The sequence below is a fragment of the Populus nigra genome, chromosome 10, assembly GCF_951802175.1.
Source record: "Populus nigra chromosome 10, ddPopNigr1.1, whole genome shotgun sequence".
Classification (NCBI taxonomy): Eukaryota; Viridiplantae; Streptophyta; class Magnoliopsida; order Malpighiales; family Salicaceae; genus Populus; species Populus nigra.
Genome location: NC_084861.1, coordinates 9,823,888 through 9,843,750, shown reverse-complemented (window position 1 = coordinate 9,843,750; position 19,863 = coordinate 9,823,888). Strand labels below are relative to the sequence as shown.

At 35.1% G+C, this 19,863-nt stretch overlaps 2 protein-coding genes and 1 long non-coding RNA gene across 10 annotated transcripts; 1 reads left to right on the top strand and 2 right to left on the bottom strand.

The window, feature by feature from the left end:
• Positions 1–406: 406 nt before the first annotated feature.
• Positions 407–6,442, bottom strand: LOC133704755 (ATP-citrate synthase beta chain protein 2). 2 transcript variants are annotated; one of them, XM_062129717.1, is made up of 17 exons: positions 6,018–6,442; positions 5,358–5,479; positions 5,121–5,223; positions 4,478–4,543; positions 4,270–4,393; positions 4,001–4,135; positions 3,705–3,765; positions 3,521–3,597; positions 3,048–3,203; positions 2,815–2,943; positions 2,528–2,660; positions 2,314–2,441; positions 2,032–2,137; positions 1,828–1,904; positions 1,657–1,727; positions 1,275–1,559; positions 407–855 (listed from the first exon to the last, which is right to left on the bottom strand). In XM_062129717.1, the coding sequence occupies exons 2-17, from the start codon at positions 5,455–5,457 to the stop codon at positions 780–782; spliced, it is 1,827 nt and encodes a 608-aa protein (XP_061985701.1). In that variant the 5' UTR covers positions 5,458–5,479; positions 6,018–6,442; the 3' UTR covers positions 407–779. The 2 variants fall into 2 exon arrangements, with proteins under 2 accessions (XP_061985701.1, XP_061985700.1); XM_062129716.1 differs by having other exon boundaries at positions 6,072–6,441.
• Positions 6,443–11,616: 5,174 nt separating this feature from the next.
• Positions 11,617–14,433, bottom strand: LOC133704620 (uncharacterized). 7 transcript variants are annotated; one of them, XR_009844099.1, is made up of 7 exons: positions 14,324–14,433; positions 14,149–14,217; positions 13,914–14,060; positions 12,383–13,541; positions 12,206–12,297; positions 12,020–12,120; positions 11,617–11,905 (listed from the first exon to the last, which is right to left on the bottom strand). It is a non-coding gene; the product is annotated as an uncharacterized LOC133704620 (long non-coding RNA). The 7 variants fall into 7 exon arrangements; XR_009844103.1 differs by having other exon boundaries at positions 12,043–12,120; XR_009844101.1 differs by having other exon boundaries at positions 11,617–12,120; positions 12,383–12,688; positions 12,791–13,541.
• Positions 14,434–16,656: 2,223 nt separating this feature from the next.
• Positions 16,657–19,299, top strand: LOC133704214 (receptor-like protein kinase ANXUR1). The gene has a single exon (XM_062128997.1). It carries the CDS (start codon positions 16,657–16,659, stop codon positions 19,219–19,221), a length of 2,565 nt encoding a protein of 854 aa, XP_061984981.1. The 3' UTR covers positions 19,222–19,299.
• Positions 19,300–19,863: the final 564 nt, after the last annotated feature.

The following is a 19,863-nucleotide window of genomic DNA, read 5'->3' as shown; positions in this document are numbered from 1 at the left end:
ACACCAAAACTGTTTTTTTTCTGTTCTATGAGCTAGGGCAGGGGACAACCAAGTACAATGCCCATGTGATTTATTCCTCTCATGACCATCTCGTCCACGTGAGAGATAATATATTGTTCCACAACCTGTCTTGTCTCATCGTTTCCACGGTGATGGAGGTTTTTATTTTGCAAGCCAGAATTGACTACCTGCATCCAAAAATATACATCCTTTGAAAGATAGCTAAGCACCTTTGATGAGCATCTTCGATGAACATAAAGATGTGAAATTATAACACGGACCGAGTTCTTCACGTGGACTGGACCAACATTGTCTGATGTGTGATAGTTTCTCGTAATAATTCAGTATCGTTAGCGATACGGAAAACAAGAATAATCATAACAAAACTCTCATAGCTCTAGCTATGAAAAAAAAAAAACCTTATTTCATTTACTTTATTAGCGCATCCACAACAGGAGAATGTGACCAAAAATCCAAAGGGAATACCAAGAAAGGACAAATTCTCTTACATTTGGGTGATGGTTATGTTCTTTACCCATTCATCCCAGCAACATAGTTATTCCTTCTTGAAATCTGAAACTAGCATCTTATAGCAACATCTGTTTAATAAATGATAAAAGGCTACTTATAACTTCCAAACACAATGGAACGCTTGACCTCGCCGCAGCTCAACACTAATCTAACAACTGAACAGACATTTCAGCAGAGACTCAAGAAATTTGAAAAACAAAAGGCTTGTGTAGAGCACGTGAGAGCTGCACCTGCTACCTGTTATTCTCTCACTTGGAGTAGAGAACATCCTCCCATGGGTGACGGTATAGAGGCTGTTTCAATCTCTTCTGGTCAAAGGTGTGCCTGAAACAACAAATACTTGTAGGGTCAGATGCAACATTATGTAGCATGTAGTGACGCAAATTTGCAGTGGTACATGGTGGTCCATGCCACTCATCCATACAAGGTCCTTTTACCCACCACTGAACCTTATTTTACATAAGCCAGGCATTTGCTAGTATAGCCAGACACCCCAAACACATTACACTATGCGCTCTTTTGTCCTAATTTAGTCATATCCATCGAGCAGCCATGCAACCAGCCAATTCTATGATGGGACTACAAGGAGTTCAGCTTTTAGAAGCATATTAATGAAAGAGTTAAACATGTCGGTGATCTCACTGCCAATGTGTCAATATCAAGGGTTTGATGTAACCTAATGAGAAGCATAAGAAAGTCCGAAGGGATGCGATAAGGAAATTTTGAAGGGGAATCCAACTTACCCAATCAAACCAATGGAACGAGCCAACACAAAGAGCCCATTCAAATAACCAATCCCAACAATCTCATCAATCTCTTGTTTAGTAAACATTCCACTGCCTGCAAGGAGATCCAAGAAAAGGGACCCAATCGCGCCATCGACGTTAAGGACCAAGTTATTGGCCTTTGAGAGAGTGTAAGTTTCGACTTGAACAGCATACTCCATATACTTCACAGAAGGGAAATGTGTGCGAGCGAACAGCTGTAGAAGCTCCACTCTTTTATCCCTGTTGTCCCCTCTCTTGATCCTTTTCCAAAAAAGTAAACAAGAATTTCCATCATTCATATTAGCAATGGAAACCAATGAAAGCATTTAAGCTGCGTGCAATTCTAGAAAACTCTCACCTGTGCCCAATACCAGGAACTCGTATTCCCTTCTTTTTCATGCTTTCAACAAACTCATAGGGTGTTAGACCCTGACAAGAAATGGCACACAAATTAATCTAAGTCTCTACAAACTATCAGAAATATGGGAGGCCAATTTCAAATGTACAAGCAAAATTTATTACGCCTTACCCTGTCATATGCATCCTTAAAGTACCGAGCAGCATCATCAATGGCGCCACCAAATCGGGGACCAATTGTGAGCAAACCTGTCTCAAAAGATCATGATTCAGTATTCTTTCTGGTCATGTTATCTCAAAAACCCTTACCATCAATTAAAGTGTAGAGAATTTCACCAAAGAAACGAAAATAAATCATCCCATGCCCATTGTGTACCTGAGACAAGGCTGGAAACTAGGTCCTTTCCTGCCCTTGCAGTTACTATAGTGTTGTGAGCACCAGAGACACAGGGACCATGGTCAGCACACAACATGATGCATATCTGATTTGAGTTCATATGTATCAGTTAAAAAGAAGCTGGACCAAAAATTGCTTCTAAATGAATGTCATTCTATGAAAACAAAAGGAAAAAAAGGCAAGTGCAACATAGAACTTAAAGCTCAGCGTAATAGTTAAAAGTGTAAATAAGGGTCATACAATTAATTATGAGAAACTTACCTCAATAAAATGGGTACAATAACGTGGAAGGCTGCGCTTGAACCATAAAAGAGAGATGACATCACCCACACCATAACCCTGTTCAACAATGGAAGACATTGGCACGCCAGCATAGCATGGTTCCTCACCTGCAAAGTTGGGTTAAGAGTACATTATTAGACATTGAAGCCAACTCGCACCATAACAATAACTCGGGATGCACAAGTAAAAGTACCTCTGTCATCAGAGATGGTAGAAATAATATGAGTTGGTGCCCGAACTTTTCCACTCTTGATTGCAATGTTAAGATCTTCCGGGATTTGTGGAGGCGTAAACTCCTTAACAGATGATATCTTCCCCTCTTCAACCTAGAAGCAAATTACCAAATAAAATTCTCAAAGCAGGTCAAGCACCTGTGGGAAACTTGAGTGTCTCTTTTCTGGTTTGGAAAGTTTCTCTTTTAATTTATCCAAGTTTAGAGAGTTACTCAAGGGAAAAAGTTTATAGCATATATAGACTAACCAGTTTCTCAAATGTTTCCTTAATTGCAGTCTCAAAAGCTTCATATGAAGAGGGAACAACAGCTCCAGCATCTTTCAGTGCTTGATTTTTTGCTTGAGCAGACTCCATCTCACCACCACTTTTAGCACCCTAGTTTACAATGTCACAAGGGAGATTCAGAATATGCCTCTTGTACTGCAATGGCAGCTGTGATTTAAAACAGATAAGTGTGATAAAGTTGGGCAACCACTTACAGCATGACCAAATTGCACTTCTGACTTGAAGAGTCGCGCGCAAGTTCCACTGACCCAAGCAACCACTGGTTTGCTTACCTTTCCCTGTTTTAGGGCTTCAACAAGAGAATACTCGTCTCTTCCACCAAGTTCCCCAAGTACAACTATCATTTTAACCTGCGTAAGATCAGAAAATAAAATTGGAGAAGGCACAAAAATACATGAAAAGGCCTCAAATATGATAATATGCAGCAGTTTAAAGTGTAGATTGCCAAAATCAGTAAATGGTCACAGCAGAGAGTTGCAGTGGCAGCAGTGGCAAAATAGCATGATTACAAATCTACCATTAAACAGTACAAATTACAGACATTAACTTTATGAATGAGCATGTATACAAATTTGGCAATTGATGTATTGCCAGCTTTGTCAACAAGAGAGAAACAAAAAGCACATGCTCTTGATTAAATGTATAATACGTGGGAACAATAATATACCTGTGGGATGTTGTTAAACCTCAGGACATGATCAGAAAGAGTAGATCCTGGGAACACATCCCCTCCGATTGCAATACCTAAAAGATTTACAAAAATAATGCTGATTTAATTCCAATTGAAATCTGCCTGCATAAGGGAAGTCATAAAAACAAACCCAAAAAAAGTAGTTAGCATGTGTAATTACCTTCATAAATTCCATCGGTTACACGGGCAATGCTATTGTATAGTTCATTTGACATACCACCCTGCATTGGAAAAGATGCATTATTCTCAGAACCCTTAACATACAGCAATGGTGAGTAAGAGGAGAGCGATAGCAAGTCTAGACCAATTAGAATGTCATTCATTTCATTTCTGGTATAACAGCTCTTTCATTGATGATAAATTCCATGTCATACATGTATAGTGACCAAATGAGACCTCAGGTTTAATTGATAAACATGTCAGAAAAGAAAGAGGAGCAATGGAATGAATGCATACTGATTTGGAGACAAATCCAACAGATCCAGGCCGGTACAGCTTGCAAGCAATTATGTTGTCGATTGTTCCAGCAGTATCGCCTATCTTGAATGCTCCAGCTTGAATGCCTCCAACAGTAGCTGGACCAATGACAACCTGAAACACCAGCAGCGCTAAATTAGCAAAAACTTAAGTCAACCGGGTAATGAATACTCAGGGACCCAAAGATACTGTGCCATTTAAACTTTTCGTTCATTGCAATTCAAATAGCATTGCATCATTGTCCTTGCCTTATTGTTAGCCCGAGCATATGCAATCAATTGTTTGGCGTCTGCCTCAGGAACACCCTCAGCTATAATAGCCACAACTCGAACGGTTGGCTGCTTCAGAGCAGCCATGGATGAAGCAGCCGCACTGCAAACAAGTTAACAGATGATTATTACACAGTTCAAACAAAAACATGCAATCTTTGATACTACCAAGCAAACAAATACAGACCTTCTGAATGATGCGAAGTTGATAAACACATCAGCGGTTGGATGAGCAGCACAAGCTGCCTCAATACTGCAAAGAAAGACAATAAAACAAAAGTGGGAAACTAAACCTCAGAAAAGTACAAGTACATTTAATGGTTAGTGTAATGAACAAACATACGGGAGAGAAAAAGGTCATACGAATTAAGTGTAATCTCAATAACAATCGTGATCTAGTATCACAGCAAATTAAATGGACTTTTTTCAAACCACAACTAGTAACCATTCCAAAATCGGTACTTGAATCACAAAGTGACTAGTAAAACTAGAAACAAAACCAGCACATGATCCACATCCAACAACTCATAATCCAATCACATTTGAGTAGACCGGAGCCTCATCATCAAGGAGTTGATGTTCTAATGAACCAGCACACCAGAAGGCAGAGTATTATAAGAGTTAAATGTAATCTTGATACAGATCGTGATTTGGTATCATAAAACACTCAACCTCAGCAAATCAAACCAAATTGATTGCTTTTGCAACATAACTAATGTACCCTTCCAAGATCGATAACTGGGTACAGAAATCATTTAATGACTCGTATAATCAGAAACAAAACAAGTGAAAGGAATAGAAAACAGAGAGAGAAGAAAAGAAAATCATACGTCGAATGCACAGGGATTGCTATTTCCTCTTGGCCGAAAAAGAGTTTCTGAAATCCCTCAGCACCAGGGTTAATGATTCCAGCTACAGACGGTAATTCCCTCCCTATAAACACATCAATAAATTAATTAATTATTGAATATCACATAACAGCGAACTCAATAATCCAAAAAAAATATATTCAATTCAATAACATTTCTTCCTTTCTCGATAAAAACGAATCCAAAAAAAAAACATACCACAAAGAAAATCAAAATCAAGCATGCGTTGAATAGGCAGCTGCTTATAATTGTAAAACAGAGCTTGTGTTGTTCGAGAGAAGAGTTGTCCTGTCGCCATATTGTACAAAACTCAAACTGACCTGTCATCAAACAAGAAAAATCCCTCAGTTTATAAAAACAATAATAACAAAATGAATCAAAATGTTTTTAATTGCACGCTTAATTGTGTGATTAATTACAAAAAAAATATGTGAACAAGCGGTAAATCCATGTTTTACCAAATGCAGATCTAACGTTAAACAAGTAACCAGACAAACGCCATCGCACCTAACTTTAAAACAAACACCCACCAAACCACACCTACCTAACAAACAGATCCTTAACAGATGAGAGAAAAAATATCAAAACGAAATGTCGTTTACAAAATCTCTTCAGTTGCCAAACAACACTTTTGGATCTCTTTTTTTCCAAACGACACGAATTTATATAAATAAATAAATCTTTCAAGTGGTTTATTAGCTGAAGAAGAAAGAAAAACAAAACGAAGGATTAAAACGCATTTTCGATGTCAACGAGGAACGGTTGTAATTTAATAAGAAAAAAATAATAATAACGGACAAGAGCAAGAAACACGAAATGGAATCGGAATAGAAAGAAAAGCGGATCTGAGAATGATACCAGGAGTATTTTGTTTAGACTGTACTCCTAGTTAAAAAGTGGGATCTAACTAACCAGAATTGGACTTTGCAACTCCTGTTTCTTTTTATGTTCTGGCCTCGATTTGAAGAAAAGGAGAGGGGAATGTTAATGAAGTGGATTATTACAGGAAATTCGGAGGGGGAGGGGGGGCGATTATATAGGGGAAGTAGAGGAGGAATGGTAAGACGGGTCACGTGGCGGTATTTTATCTGCTAGATGGTGCTTGGTTAGCTCACAGACCGTGTCATCCACCTACGACTTGTTTATGCGCTGCTAAACATTAATTTTCTTTTCGTGTTCGTAAAAAACGAAATGTTGTTATTTTTTTTGGATTTTTAGTTTGCCTTTGTTGAATGCTGAGAGAGGGGGAGGTAGAGAGAGAAGGGAGGTAGAGAGGGGTAGGTAGTTGGTTAGGTAGATTCAACTATCTAACATGAAATGAGGTAGCTTGACTTGGAAGAAGGGTTGGGCTCCTCTGCAGCACTTTCTTATTCTAATACAGTTAAATTATTCGTGGTGTAGTCCCTCGAGTTTGAATATTTGGTCAACTCAATGCAATTTTTTTAATTAAAATTGAATATCCTTTTCCTCTATTCAATTAAAATTTATTTAAAGCTCGTTTGGTAGGTAGTATGTATTATGATGTCGATTATTTTTTAAAATATTTTTTAATATATTAAAATAATATTTTTTATTTTTAAAATTTATTTTTAATATAAACATATTAAAATAATTTGAAAACAATAAAAAAATTAAAATCAAATTTATTTAGTAATACTTTTAAAATACAAAAACAACCTTACTCATCAGCCACCAGGATTTGCCATATCCTGAGAAAAGAAGTGCACGAACGGACTCGATCACGGGGTAAATCGAGAGTCGATGACTTGATTTGAGCAAAAACAGTTAATTGGTTCAGATTGTAGTAGTGCTCGAGGAACGTGGGTTTTTTTAGCCTCTTTTTATATCCTCCCCAGGCTTTTCATTTTTTTTATTTTTTCATTTGAAGGTTTTTTAATTTCTTGCGCAGGTGAAAATCAACTGCGAGTTGCTTGTACAGTGCCAAACCATTTTATCAACTAAAATAAATAAGATCCATTTTATTAACCAATGCCTTTTTTGTTGGAACTTTAAAAATAATCTGAATTTTTTTTCTTGTACAGAATAGGTTTATATAGTTGGAAGCATTGTTACGAAGCTAATTTGCCTAACCGGTTGACCCATTATTATAATCGGGTTTTAAATAAGTATTTTAGGATTTAATTAACCTTATGCAAAATCACTAACTAATTACAATTTCGTTTGGTGATTTTTCATTGTGCGGTTATAATTATCTCGTCGAGATTTTTTAACAATATCAGGTATATAAAAATTAAGCCCTAGTAAACTATTCTTTATTTCTTCTCTCATTTTTCTCTCGTGTTATATTAACTTATCTTATTTTTTATTTCTTGATTATTAGATCTTAAATTTTATTTATTAACTATTAAATCTTCATAGAATTTTATGTTGATTTTTGTATATGTTAATAAATTTTACTTTTGATTTCTTAAGTGAACAATTATTATTCATAACATTCATAATCACGGTCATGTTGAATTTTTTAATTTTTTTTTTAATTTTAAAAAATATTCTTCATCTAAAATAAAAGAAAACTAATTTAATGAAAGCCAAATAAGATTTTTCTTGTACTTGAAGGTGTTTGAAGTTTACCAACTTTAATAATAATAAATAAACATGTAAATGTTTTGAAAGTAGTTTTTAGAAACAATTTGAATTAAAAACAAAATAGAATTGGAGGCAGAGTCAGAAATTTTGTTGATGTAAAAAAGTTTTTCTTGCATTTAAATTATTCAAACTACAGAGGGTCGTGACTAACTTACAAGTTTTGAATACGCCATTTTGTAAAAAAACAAGATTTTTCTTTTAAAAAATTCATTAAATTAAAAGTTTCGTGTTGAACTCTGAGAAGAAGCGACGACTGCAAGGCTGCACCACTCTGTACTCTGTAGCCCTTCCTCTGCCCGCTACAATGAATTATACAACCTTCAATCAAATTGAGGTGTCGAACTGTAGAATATCGGTAATAAAAACTATTTACAATATTTTGAAATTAATGATAATGTATATAAAAAGGTTATCGATGATGATGTTTGTAGCTTGATAAATAAACAGTGACGGGCCATGTTTCTGGTTTTTTAGAGAAGAAGACAGCTTGTAGTTGACTGAGCCTCTGCTATTCCCAACACAACGGTAAGTATCCAGTTATTGAATTTCACTTTAAACACATGTTTTAAAAAATAATTTTGTCCTGTTTTAGAAGCCGCCCTATTGTTTTCATGCTGTTTAATGCCACTTCATGAATGGCCCCACTCTTGAATCCTTGATGATCATATAGACTAGCTTGGGTGCCGTATCGCGCCCAACGCTGCTGCTTGTAGCGTGTGGTTATCATATTTTTGACGCCAGAAGCTGGAAAGCTGTCTTTATATATATATATATATATAGAGGGAGAGAGAGAGAGAGAGAGAGAGAGAGAGAGGGAGGGAGAGACTCTGCAGCCTTTCTTTGAAAATTCTGTACAAATCATACATATGTTAGATATTGAATATATATTTGATATAAAGAGTTAATCTCACTATTCGATATATCTAATTATCTTTATTATAAATTAAATTTTAACCAAACACATTAACAAACACATTAACTGAACATTTTTTTTTATAATCACAGTCACTAATTCACAATATAGCTAGCCTCTGAACCGTTACCAAACATGAATCAAGCTTAAATCCAGCTAATCTCAAATCAAATGATTGCATCGGCTAAAGTAACGCCTTGATTTAATAAAAATACCGGAACTGATATTGAATAAAGAATATACGAACAGCTAAAATATAAAAAAAACTACAAATAAAAATTGTAATTTATGTAATTATCACTCGCTTGAGTCACTGCACATCAATTTATAATAAACTTATTTACAAAGATTCTATTTGCACAGACTTTTCCTGCTAAATAATCATCTATCGATTTAGAAAGTTGAAGTCACCATGCTTCCTGGTGAAAAGAAACGTGATGTGGGAGCGTGGAATGCTTGACAGACAAAGTGAGTTGTGTTTGTAACGATGAAGAGTCTATTAATTATGTACAAGTGGTAGAGCAGACAATAAATAATTAAACGGTGAAGGTAAATAAATGAGTGGCACTTGAACGGCTGTACCATGGTTAGGCAGTTATTTATATAAGCAACTGTTCATCCAAGATTCTAGAGGGCAGTAATTTATCAGTAACTATAAATTACAAAGCTGATTTAGGGTTTAAGTTAAGAGAGGGTTTTCAAAAAATTCAACTTTGTTTTTGTTAAATATTAATTTTTAATGTATTTTGAATCGTTTTGATGTGTTGATCTTAAAAATAATTTTTTAAAAAATAAAATAATATTATTTTAATGCATTTCAACATGAAAAATAATCACAAGCACACTCCTAAACAGACCCTAAAAGTCACTTGAGTAAGAGTAATAATTCAAGACTCCTATTTAATAAAAAAATCTAATAATAAATAAAATATTTTTATCAATTATACTTACAAAATAAAAATGATCTCTATTTAACAAAAGATCCCAAGTATAAAATAGAGATTATCAAAGACATCATTTATTAAATATACATAAATAATAATAATAATAATAATAAAATATCTTAGTTATAGTTTTTCTTAAGATTCTGTTCACCTTAGGACACGGTTAATAAGCTGAGCTAGTATTTGCATTCTTACACTCAACCATCAATAAAACATTGCGTGGACTTCTTTATTTACTAGTATGTTTTAAGTATTCTTTCAATTTAATCACGTGAATTCCATTTTTTAACATGTATAAATTTAGTTTATTGGAAATATCTCTTTTCCTTGCATTTATATTAATGTACGCAAGAGCATTTCCGTGGAATTTGTTTTTTCGACGGGTGATGGCGAAAAGTTGACCGTGATCAAAAACGTTTTGGCTGTGCGACCGCATCAGCACCGCAAAACCCACTCCGTCGAACCTTTCCTGGATGCACGCACCCCTGCATGTTTTATATTTAAGTCACATAAGACAACCCCTCAAAATTGACCTAGACGTTTTTTTTTTTAGTCCCCGGCGCATCATGCACCATTGAAGTAGCGTACAAAGCATGCCGAGGAGACTGAGAAATTGCAGGGAAAATAAAAGGACGACAAAATCCAGCGCAGAGTATCTGTCGATGTCCAGGTCATACTGTAAAATCCAGTCAGCAGTATAATAACTCCAAGCACAATGATCAAATCCGAGTATGCTGGCTGTGAAACAAGTACCTTTACAAAAGCGGAAGAGCTTGGTGAAAGCAACAAAGCCTTTGCTTCAAGCCTCTACATCCGCATCAGTCTTCATTTTCACTAGATTTTCTCATTTGAACTGCTCTGTTCTTTTTTTCTGAGTTTGTATGTATCGAATAAAAAATAATTTAAATATATAGTTATACAGTTTTATTAATTAACCGGTAATATATAGGCTGATAGCAAGGGCTTGATAGTTGATTAACAAACACTCTTCTGCCGCCCCACCTCCTTTCGAATACTTTGATTTTATTTTTAAATCAAGTTTTTGGACGATAAGAAGAGAAATAAACTGCAACTTTTCTCTCTTTTTTTCCAAGAATGGGTACCATTAATAAATAGTGTTTTTTTCCCCTCAGACCGGATCCTGCACGAATTCTTTAAGGCGGCTTTACTTGTTCCAACATGCATAGGTAAATTCTTAAGAAAAAAATAAAAAAATAAACAAAGGAAAGAAATGCCTGTGATGGTCGAGGTTGACATTTGATTTGCAAAATGTAAAATTTGGCCGATTTATGTGTGAAAATATCCTTCACAGTTGCCTTTTGACTGTTGCAGGAATCACTATTAAAATTTTAAAATTGTTTATGTATTTTGAAAATATTTTTTTAAAAATTTGAATTTAACATGATGATGTTAAAAACAAATTTTAAAAAATAAAAAAAATACTTTTTAAATAGATTTTCAAGCCAAGATTACTTTAAAATACAATTGCCTAATAAAATATCAAACAGACTCTAAAATTACACTCGTGTACCTCAATAAACTAGTGCAAAAGGATTCAATTTTCCCCCCCTGAAACCAAGTCAGATTGCATGCAAGCAATTAATTTACACATCATATATCAACTCATCTTTATTTGGAAACTATTAAACCTTAAACAGAGGATTTGGACTTTGGAACTTATTTTACTAAAAAAAAAATAGCTTTCCGTTAGTTTCTTCAATGATATTTGACAGAAAAAGATGCAATTAACACAATTCTAAAATGTTAGGAGGTGATTTTACAAAAAAATATATCTAACATGGAGATTTCAGCACTAAGAAGCCCGTAGACAAAGTTGAATATTGACTCACACAAAAGTCCAAGTCTCGTTTTCTTTTTATATCTGCAAGTCAATCTGAAAAGGGTTTGAGTAACCATCAATTCAAGTGGAAAAGATATCCTTTTACAAAGTTGAAAGGCTCGATGTCGCAGGATTGATTATCAGGCCGTGGAATATCAGGATGCACGATCAACTATTTGAATTCAAAAGGATAGTTCAGGTTTACAAAATGGTCAAAATGGCTATTCAATTAATTAAAATTTTATCAGCAACACTATATGGACCGCAACGTTGTCCCAGTGACAGTGTAAGGTATCTAATCATTCCTTTTGTTTTCAAGATTCAAGGAATACGGGCGGCATCGATTACTATATACCAAGTCTGGTTTATATATCATGGCTGGATTGAGTTGTCTATACCTTTACTCTAGACCCAGGCAATATAGCAGAACCACAACCACAGGCTGCAAAACCACATATATAAACTTATCAAGTTACTGGAAATGTGAATTCGCAGTCCAGGAAGCTTCAGTAATCCTATAGAACGGGACCATAAATTTTGACAGTTCCAACCATACCAAGGGCTATTGCAAGTGCTTACAAGAGCTGCCCTGGATAATCCTATATACGAACAAGCCATGCTGTGATTGCTCAAGACCATTCCAACAATCTGAAGTTACTGAGATATAAACATTTTATTAATCAAAATTCAAACGTAACAGCTTAAAAAATGGCTGCGATACTAGAAGAAAATAAATACTGACCTTGCATGCATAGCTGCTGTAAGTTATTCCACCTTCTAAAGCATGTGATGAAGCAGGTAGAGTAGACATTAATTTCCTATCCTTTGAATTCTCTGAAGAAGAAAAGGTTCAAGTAAAATTGAGAAACAATTAAGGGTGATTAGATTACAGGACAAGAGAACTAGGTAAAAAAATTACTGGAAACTAGTGTTGTTTGGAAAAGCCCTTCCCTTTTCAACTCTTCAACCGGGTGAGAATTTGTGCCACCAGCCAATTGCAAGAAACCTACATCATATAAAGGTGAAATACAAACTTTACTTGTATGATTGAGTGGGAAGCGGAAACGGTGCAAAATAAACCATGAACGGTTGTCAAAAATGCACAGCAAAGTGGTTCTGTGTGGACAACAGGCTTATCTTTCACAGCAGGCAAACAAAGAGCGAATGCAATTGATCCCCTTGTGGCACCTCGGCCAATATCTCCACTCATGGGACGGCCATCCAACTTCAATCATAAGGGTTATCAGAGGCTATTTATGGTTTATGATGATGGTATTTGAAACATATTTAATGGATGGATTAATGGATGGAAATACATAGGGAACACCTGCATTAATTGAGGCATGCCAGACGAGGTTCCGCCATTGTGTTCATCGAAGATATAGTTGAATCTCCAGCATAAGGTAAGCTAGCCTGTACGCATTAATAATCACCTAGAACTCAATACGACAGCCAGCTGGTTTACTAGCTCCCGATCCATATGATAGATACTTATACTGTTTAACTGTCTTGGAATCATATTTAATGGATGGAAATACATAGGGAACACCTGCATTAATTGAGGCATGCCAGACGAGGTTCCGCCATTGTGTTCATCGAAGATATAGTTGAATCTCCAGCATAAGGTAAGCTAGCCTGTACGCATTAATAATCACCTAGAACTCAATACGACAGCCAGCTGGTTTACTAGCTCCCGATCCATATGATAGATACTTATACTGTTTAACTGTCTTGGAATCATATTTAATGGATGGAAATACATAGGGAACACCTGCATTAATTGAGGCATGCCAGACGAGGTTCCGCCATTGTGTTCATCGAAGATATAGTTGAATCTCCAGCATAAGGTAAGCTAGCCTGTACGCATTAATAATCACCTAGAACTCAATTCGACAGCCAGCTGGTTTACTAGCTCCCGATCCATATGATAGATACTATTGGATTTGCTTTGTACACTGTTTAACTGTCTTGGAATCACTGAACTTGGCATCACAATCAGATGAAGGCACAGAGCTCATGCTCCTTACATGGTCATTAATTGTCCATCTCTTGGGTTGACAACTGAAACCTAGATTGCCCTTTATCCAAGGCCAATTTCACATTCAATAAGATTATAAAGATACGGCCACAAACTCACACTGGAAAGCGGCTGTCTATCAGCTTGGATTTGGAACAATAGGAAAGTTTATACTATTCAATGAAGAATCTCTTAAGACTAATTTAATGGTGGTTAATAATACATCAACTAATAAATCACATGATTTAAAATAAGACTAGAATAAACAGAATTCAATCCCAATTTCCACGCGAGAGTCAAGTGTCCCCATAACATCGTATGGAAATCCTAAAAATGACCACAACTAATCAGTTAAATTTATACGATCTTTTAGTTACTTAATTGCGATTTTTTAGTCAGGAAGTTAAGGTAAATTAGAAAAGGGAGCATGTACCAGCTTTATGAAAGTGAAGATCTTCATCATCATTAAAACTGATCATAACCCAAGGCTTTCGAAGGTAAACAATCTCTCTTGCTGCTTCAATGCCTTCATTTACAGCATTCACCACCGACGCATCAACAGCACAATCACTGCAATCAACTGCAGAATCATTCATCACACAAATAATCAAGAACCCGCCTTGTAGACATCAACATTCAAAAACTTAAGTTTGCTAAACGATCCTTACACTAGACTTTTTTCGTTTACCTCCAGCTAGAGTGTAAACTAGAGAGAGATTCCTGATATCAACATCATCCTAGATAAAGGTAAAATAAGAAAATAAATCATTAAATTAGCAATTAGAAATGTCTAGATTAACCATGAATTCACGAGAGTCTAGGGTTTAAGTGTGTTGAGATTACCTCCACAAAAAGAAGAAAAGATGTTGATGGTAATTGGTAACCACTAAGGCACTAACATATCATGTTACGTTGGAGTGGTTTTTTGTTGGGTTTGAAAATATATATACCCCACCTATTATAACTCTAAAAATACATATTTATTTAGATCAAGTCAGTCAATATCTATTAAATTTAGATTAAATTATTATCAATTCGGATTCTCTTATTAGGTTTTTCACACTTTTAAAAATAATTGAATTAATCCTTTTAAATTGGGTTTTAAATATGTCATTCTCATGTAATGTACTTTTTCTAAAATGAAAAAAAATTATAAATATATAATTTTATTTTGACCGACTTGTATAAAATAATATTGACTTGTGTGACTCGAGACTTCAACTGGATATTGTTTCTATGATTCATTTCCCCTTAAATGTAAAAAGCTGAAAGGTTTTTTAAACATTTGATCATAATAAACAAATTAATTATGAAGCAAAGTAAATAGAAATAATATTAAGCGTATTTGAGAGTGCCTGCGCGGTTAATAGGTTTACTATTATCTGTTAAATGTTCACCTTTTTTAAAAAAACCTAAAAAAAAAGAATTTCAGGTTGGTGAAAGATATTTTTATTGTCTGTGCTAGCCTCTTGGGATTCTTTCGTTGCCCAGATAAACTGTTAGCCAGGCCTTATGTGTCTCTGAGAAAATTACTAGCATCCATATTTTCGGTTTATCATATGTAATATGCTTTGTTATAGTAATATTTTTTATTTAATGACTGAAATTCTTAAATAAAAATCACTCCCAGCGTCTACAAACTAAAAAGGTGTACATAATATGATAAATATGATAAAAAAAATGATGCCGTTTCACAATAAAATATAACAAAAACGACATTTAAGAGCAGCTCCAATCGAGCAGCTAAATGTCCTTTGCCTTTTATTTCTTCACTGTTTGCATTCCAATGGAGAAGCTAAACAAATAGCCAAAATGACTATTTGTTTCCTTAACAGCCATTTCTACATTTAACTGTAGAAATGGCCAAAATGATAGCTGTTGGCCAGCGACTATTTTTTTTTTTAAATATAGAAGAAATTTTCTCTAAATACATGAAGAAAAAGCTTGTAATTTTAAATTTTTGTATTGTGCCTCACCCTTCTCTCAAATTTTAAAAAATAAGAATCAATTATTCTCCGGTTAATTATTAACATCGGTTGTGTTAATTAGCTGAAATGAAAAGGTATGCTTGTTTAAAAGCTTTTTCTATTTTCTTTTTTATATCTCTTGATTTTTTAGACCTTTTATGTTTTTAACAATAACATATAAAACTTAAAATTAAAAATATTCATATAAATAAATTTTAAATTATATTTTTTAACTTTCATATTACTTCATTAATTTATATTACTTTTATAAATTACTCATATTAATTATATAATTAATAACATCATAATTATATTATATATAAAATATTTAAATTAGTTATATAATTATATTAAAATTAATTTAACATAAAATATATTAAAATATAAATGGCTTTTCTAAATAGTTTTTTACCATTGGAATGCATATAATTCAAAAGGCTATATTTACACTGTTTAAAAAGCCATTTTCTTCATTTGGCTCTTCAATATAGCATTTTCCATTGGAGATGCTCTAATCACAAGATTATTTTGAAAGTTATTAATATAATAACTTATAATTTTCTTGATAATTTAATTAATTTTTACAGTTTTTGAACTTGTTATATATTGTTTGTTTTGAGGTATTGATATTAAAAATAAATTTTAAAAAATAAAAAATATTATTGTAATATATTTTTAAATAAAAAATTATTTAAAAAATAACTTTTAATACAATAGAAAACACACACTCTTGAATCCTAGTTAAAACTTTTAATTTCTCTTGCATCTCCAAGAAAGAAAGCACTAAAGAAAGTCATCTGTGCAAGGTCTTGCTATGCATAAGGTGAAGGGAGAATCCTAAAGAAACGCCCATGTTTTAAGGGAAATCAATGCAATAGGCAATTTATAGTTCTCTTTCTCCACTAGTCTCTAACTGCCACTCCTATCATAACGTCCATTCTCAAAAGGAAAGAAAAAAAGAATAAAAACAGAGGGGCAAAAAAAAAAAAAAACCATGTTCTCTCTGCTTCTTCCCCTGTACAGGTGAACCTTCAAATTTAGTCCTCATAATCAAAACAAAACGCGTTTATATCAATGGAGTAATCATTATTTAACCCCAATTTTCCCACATCTTCATTCATTCTTGATTATTAGCAAACATTTTCTCTCATTTTTTCAGCTCCCCTGCTTTCGTGTCCTCTGTTTTTGTTATATATTTTATTTTTAGATATGAAATGCAATAGCCATAACCTGTTTTCTCTGATTGTCTTGTCTATCGGCTTAAACACAATTCCTGTTGTAAGCAAATACTCTAAATCAGGATCAGATTCTTATGTCCTCGCTTGTGGTGCTTCTGGTTCTGGCACAGATAGTGATGGCAGGAATTGGCAGTCTGATGCAAATTACGTCATTTCTTCAGGTAATTCAACAGCTGCAACAGCTCAAAACCAAGACCCTTCATTGCCATCCACAATTCCTTACATGACTGCAAGGATATTTTCATCTGAATCTACGTACAAGTTTTCTGTTCCTAAAAAGGGTCGCCTCTGGGTCAGACTCCATTTTTATCCATCTACTTATAGCTCTCTTGATCCTAACACTTCTTACTTCTCCGTTACTGCAAATACTTTCACCCTCCTTAACAATTTCAGTGCCTCCGTTACGGCACAGGCTCTCACGCAGGCCTTTATTGTCAGGGAATTCTCTCTGATACCAATTGATTCTGGCACTCTCAATCTCACCTTCACACCCTCCTCAAATTATGATAATGCATATGCTTTTGTTAATGGCATTGAAGTAATTCCAATGCCAGATATTTACCAGCCTGCAGCATTGGTTGGTTTCAGCGACCAAACCCTTGATGTTGGTAGCTCGACTTTGCAAACAATGTTTAGGTTAAATATTGGTGGGCGTTTCATTCCTGCAATCAAGGACTCAGGCCTTACAAGAACATGGTATGATGATACACCATATTTGTTTGGCGCAGGCAGCGGCGTCACTTCTCAAGCTAACATTAGCATTCAATACCCTGCAGATAATCTATCAAAGTCTAGTGCACCTTTAGATGTTTATAGTACAGCAAGATCAATGGGGCCAGATTCGAAAGTGAATCAGAACTATAATCTAACATGGACATTTCAGGTTGATCCGAATTTTACATATGCGTTTAGGTTCCATTTCTGCGAGTATCAGGAGACAAAGGTCAACCAGAGAGTGTTTGATATCTATGTTAATAACCAAACAGCACAAGAAGGTGCTGACGTGATAGGTTGGGCAGGATCTCAAGGAGTGCCAATCTATAAGGATTATGCTGTTTATGTTGGTGATCGGAGTGGTGATGATGATTTATGGGTGGCATTGCATCCTAGTGTATCGATGAAGCCAGAATACTATGATGCGATTCTTAATGGACTGGAGATTTTTAAGCTTAATGACTCCAGAGGGAATTTGGCTGGCCCGAATCCAGTGCCATCACTGATGATGCTTCAGGCAGAAGCAAAAAAGGGTTTTTCACCATCAGGATCCAGTTTTGTCCCAGTGATTGGTGGCATTCTTGGTGGGAGTGCTGGAATAGCAATAGTAGCTCTTATCTCCATTTTCGTATACAGGAAGATGAGCTGTGATTATGGAAATCAGTATGGAAGTAGTGCTAATTGGTTGCCACTCTACGGGCATTCACACACATCGGCTAGCAGATCAACAATATCTGGTAAAAGCAATTGCAGTAGCCATCTTTCAACTCTTGCGCAAGGCCTATGTCGCCATTTTTCATTGCCAGATATTAAACATGCTACCAAGAACTTTGATGAATCTCAAGTAATAGGAGTTGGAGGATTTGGGAAGGTTTACAAAGGCATTATTGACCAAGGGATAGCAGTTGCAATCAAAAGATCAAATCCTTCTTCAGAACAAGGAGTTCACGAGTTTCAGACCGAGATTGAGATGCTTTCTAAGCTGAGACACAAGCATTTAGTCTCTTTAATTGGGTTCTGTGAAGAAGATGGGGAAATGGTTCTAGTTTACGATTATATGGCAAATGGTACTCTAAGGGAGCATCTCTACAAGGGCAACAATCCAGCCTTGTCTTGGAAGCAAAGATTGGAGATATGTATTGGTGCTGCTAGAGGGCTCCACTATCTCCACACTGGTGCAAGGTACACAATCATTCACAGGGATGTAAAGACTACAAACATACTCTTGGATGAGAAGTGGGTGGCAAAGGTTTCCGATTTTGGCCTGTCAAAAACTGGACCTAATCTTAACCAAACACATGTCAGTACAGTAGTAAAGGGTAGCTTTGGGTACTTGGATCCTGAGTACTTCCGCCGGCAACAATTGACAGAAAAATCTGATGTCTACTCTTTCGGGGTAGTCCTTTTTGAAGTGTTATGTGCCAGGCCGGCCCTTAATCCTAGCTTGCCTAAGGAGCAAGTTAGTCTAGCAGATTGGGCTCTACATTGCCAAAAGAAGGGAACCCTTTGGGATATTGTTGATCCATATATAAAGGGAGACATAAATCCTGAGTGCTATAACAAATTCGCTGAGACAGCAGAAAAATGTTTGGCTGATCATGGATACAATCGCCCTTCCATGGGTGATGTGCTGTGGAATCTTGAATATTCTCTACAATTGCAAGACAATCCTGCAGGTTCTGGATTAATTGCAGACAGCACAACAAATGACACCGATGCAAATCATAGAGAGATAGCTGGAACTGAGGAGACAGGTCGTGAGGGAACTGATGAGCCATACACTAGAGAAATTTTTTCAACAGTAAATCCCAAAGGAAGATGAGGATTTTTTTTTCTTTTTCTTAAAGTTTCTCCTTTTCTATTTAATTAGCCTAGTTAGGAGGAATGTATGGTTGTCATACTGTAGGATATTTGCAATCTATTCTTGAAAACACTAGTCTGATCAAGTCTAGGGTGTTAATATTGCAGTTCGCCAGTAAATTGATTTTCATTTCTCTGTTGATTAGTTTAGAAGAGAAAGATTAGAGGATAAATCAATATCAACATTCTCCAGTCTACATCAAACACCATGTCAGAATTTACAGAGCTAACATAAAAATCACAGTTTACCACGTAAGAAAACCAAAAGCATTTCTTTACCTGTTTACTATTTGTTAACAAGACTATAAGATTGTAACATCTGCGCTTCAATTTGTATGCCACGGAGGCTGATTTCAAACCCCATTTGCTCGTAACAGTTCTCCTTAACCACCACATTGATGTTACCAGAGACTTTCCCAATAAGGGTTCCCTTGGTTTCTTGCTGCTCTATTTTATTTTTTTCAATTTTTCTTTTCCAGCAATGAGCCTTCATGCTTCTAGAACTAAATACTATTAGATATAATGGTTATGATATTTTTAATATTTTTCAAATTATTTTTAATAAAAATCAATATTTTACTCTCACGAAGAAAAACTAAAAAAA

Excerpts from the sequence above, each read along its gene's own strand:
- LOC133704755 (XM_062129717.1), bottom strand. The coding sequence starts at position 5,457 with ATGGCGACAGGACAACTCTTCTCTCGAACAACACAAGCTCTGTTTTAC. Across the intron at positions 4,544-5,120 it reads GCAATCCCTGTGCATTCGAC|TATTGAGGCAGCTTGTGCTG; the intron begins GTATGATTTTCT and ends CTTTCTTTGCAG. Across the intron at positions 1,905-2,031 it reads AGTTTCCAGCCTTGTCTCAG|GTTTGCTCACAATTGGTCCC; the intron begins GTACACAATGGG and ends CTTTTGAGACAG.
- LOC133704214 (XM_062128997.1), top strand. The coding sequence starts at position 16,657 with ATGAAATGCAATAGCCATAACCTGTTTTCTCTGATTGTCTTGTCTATC.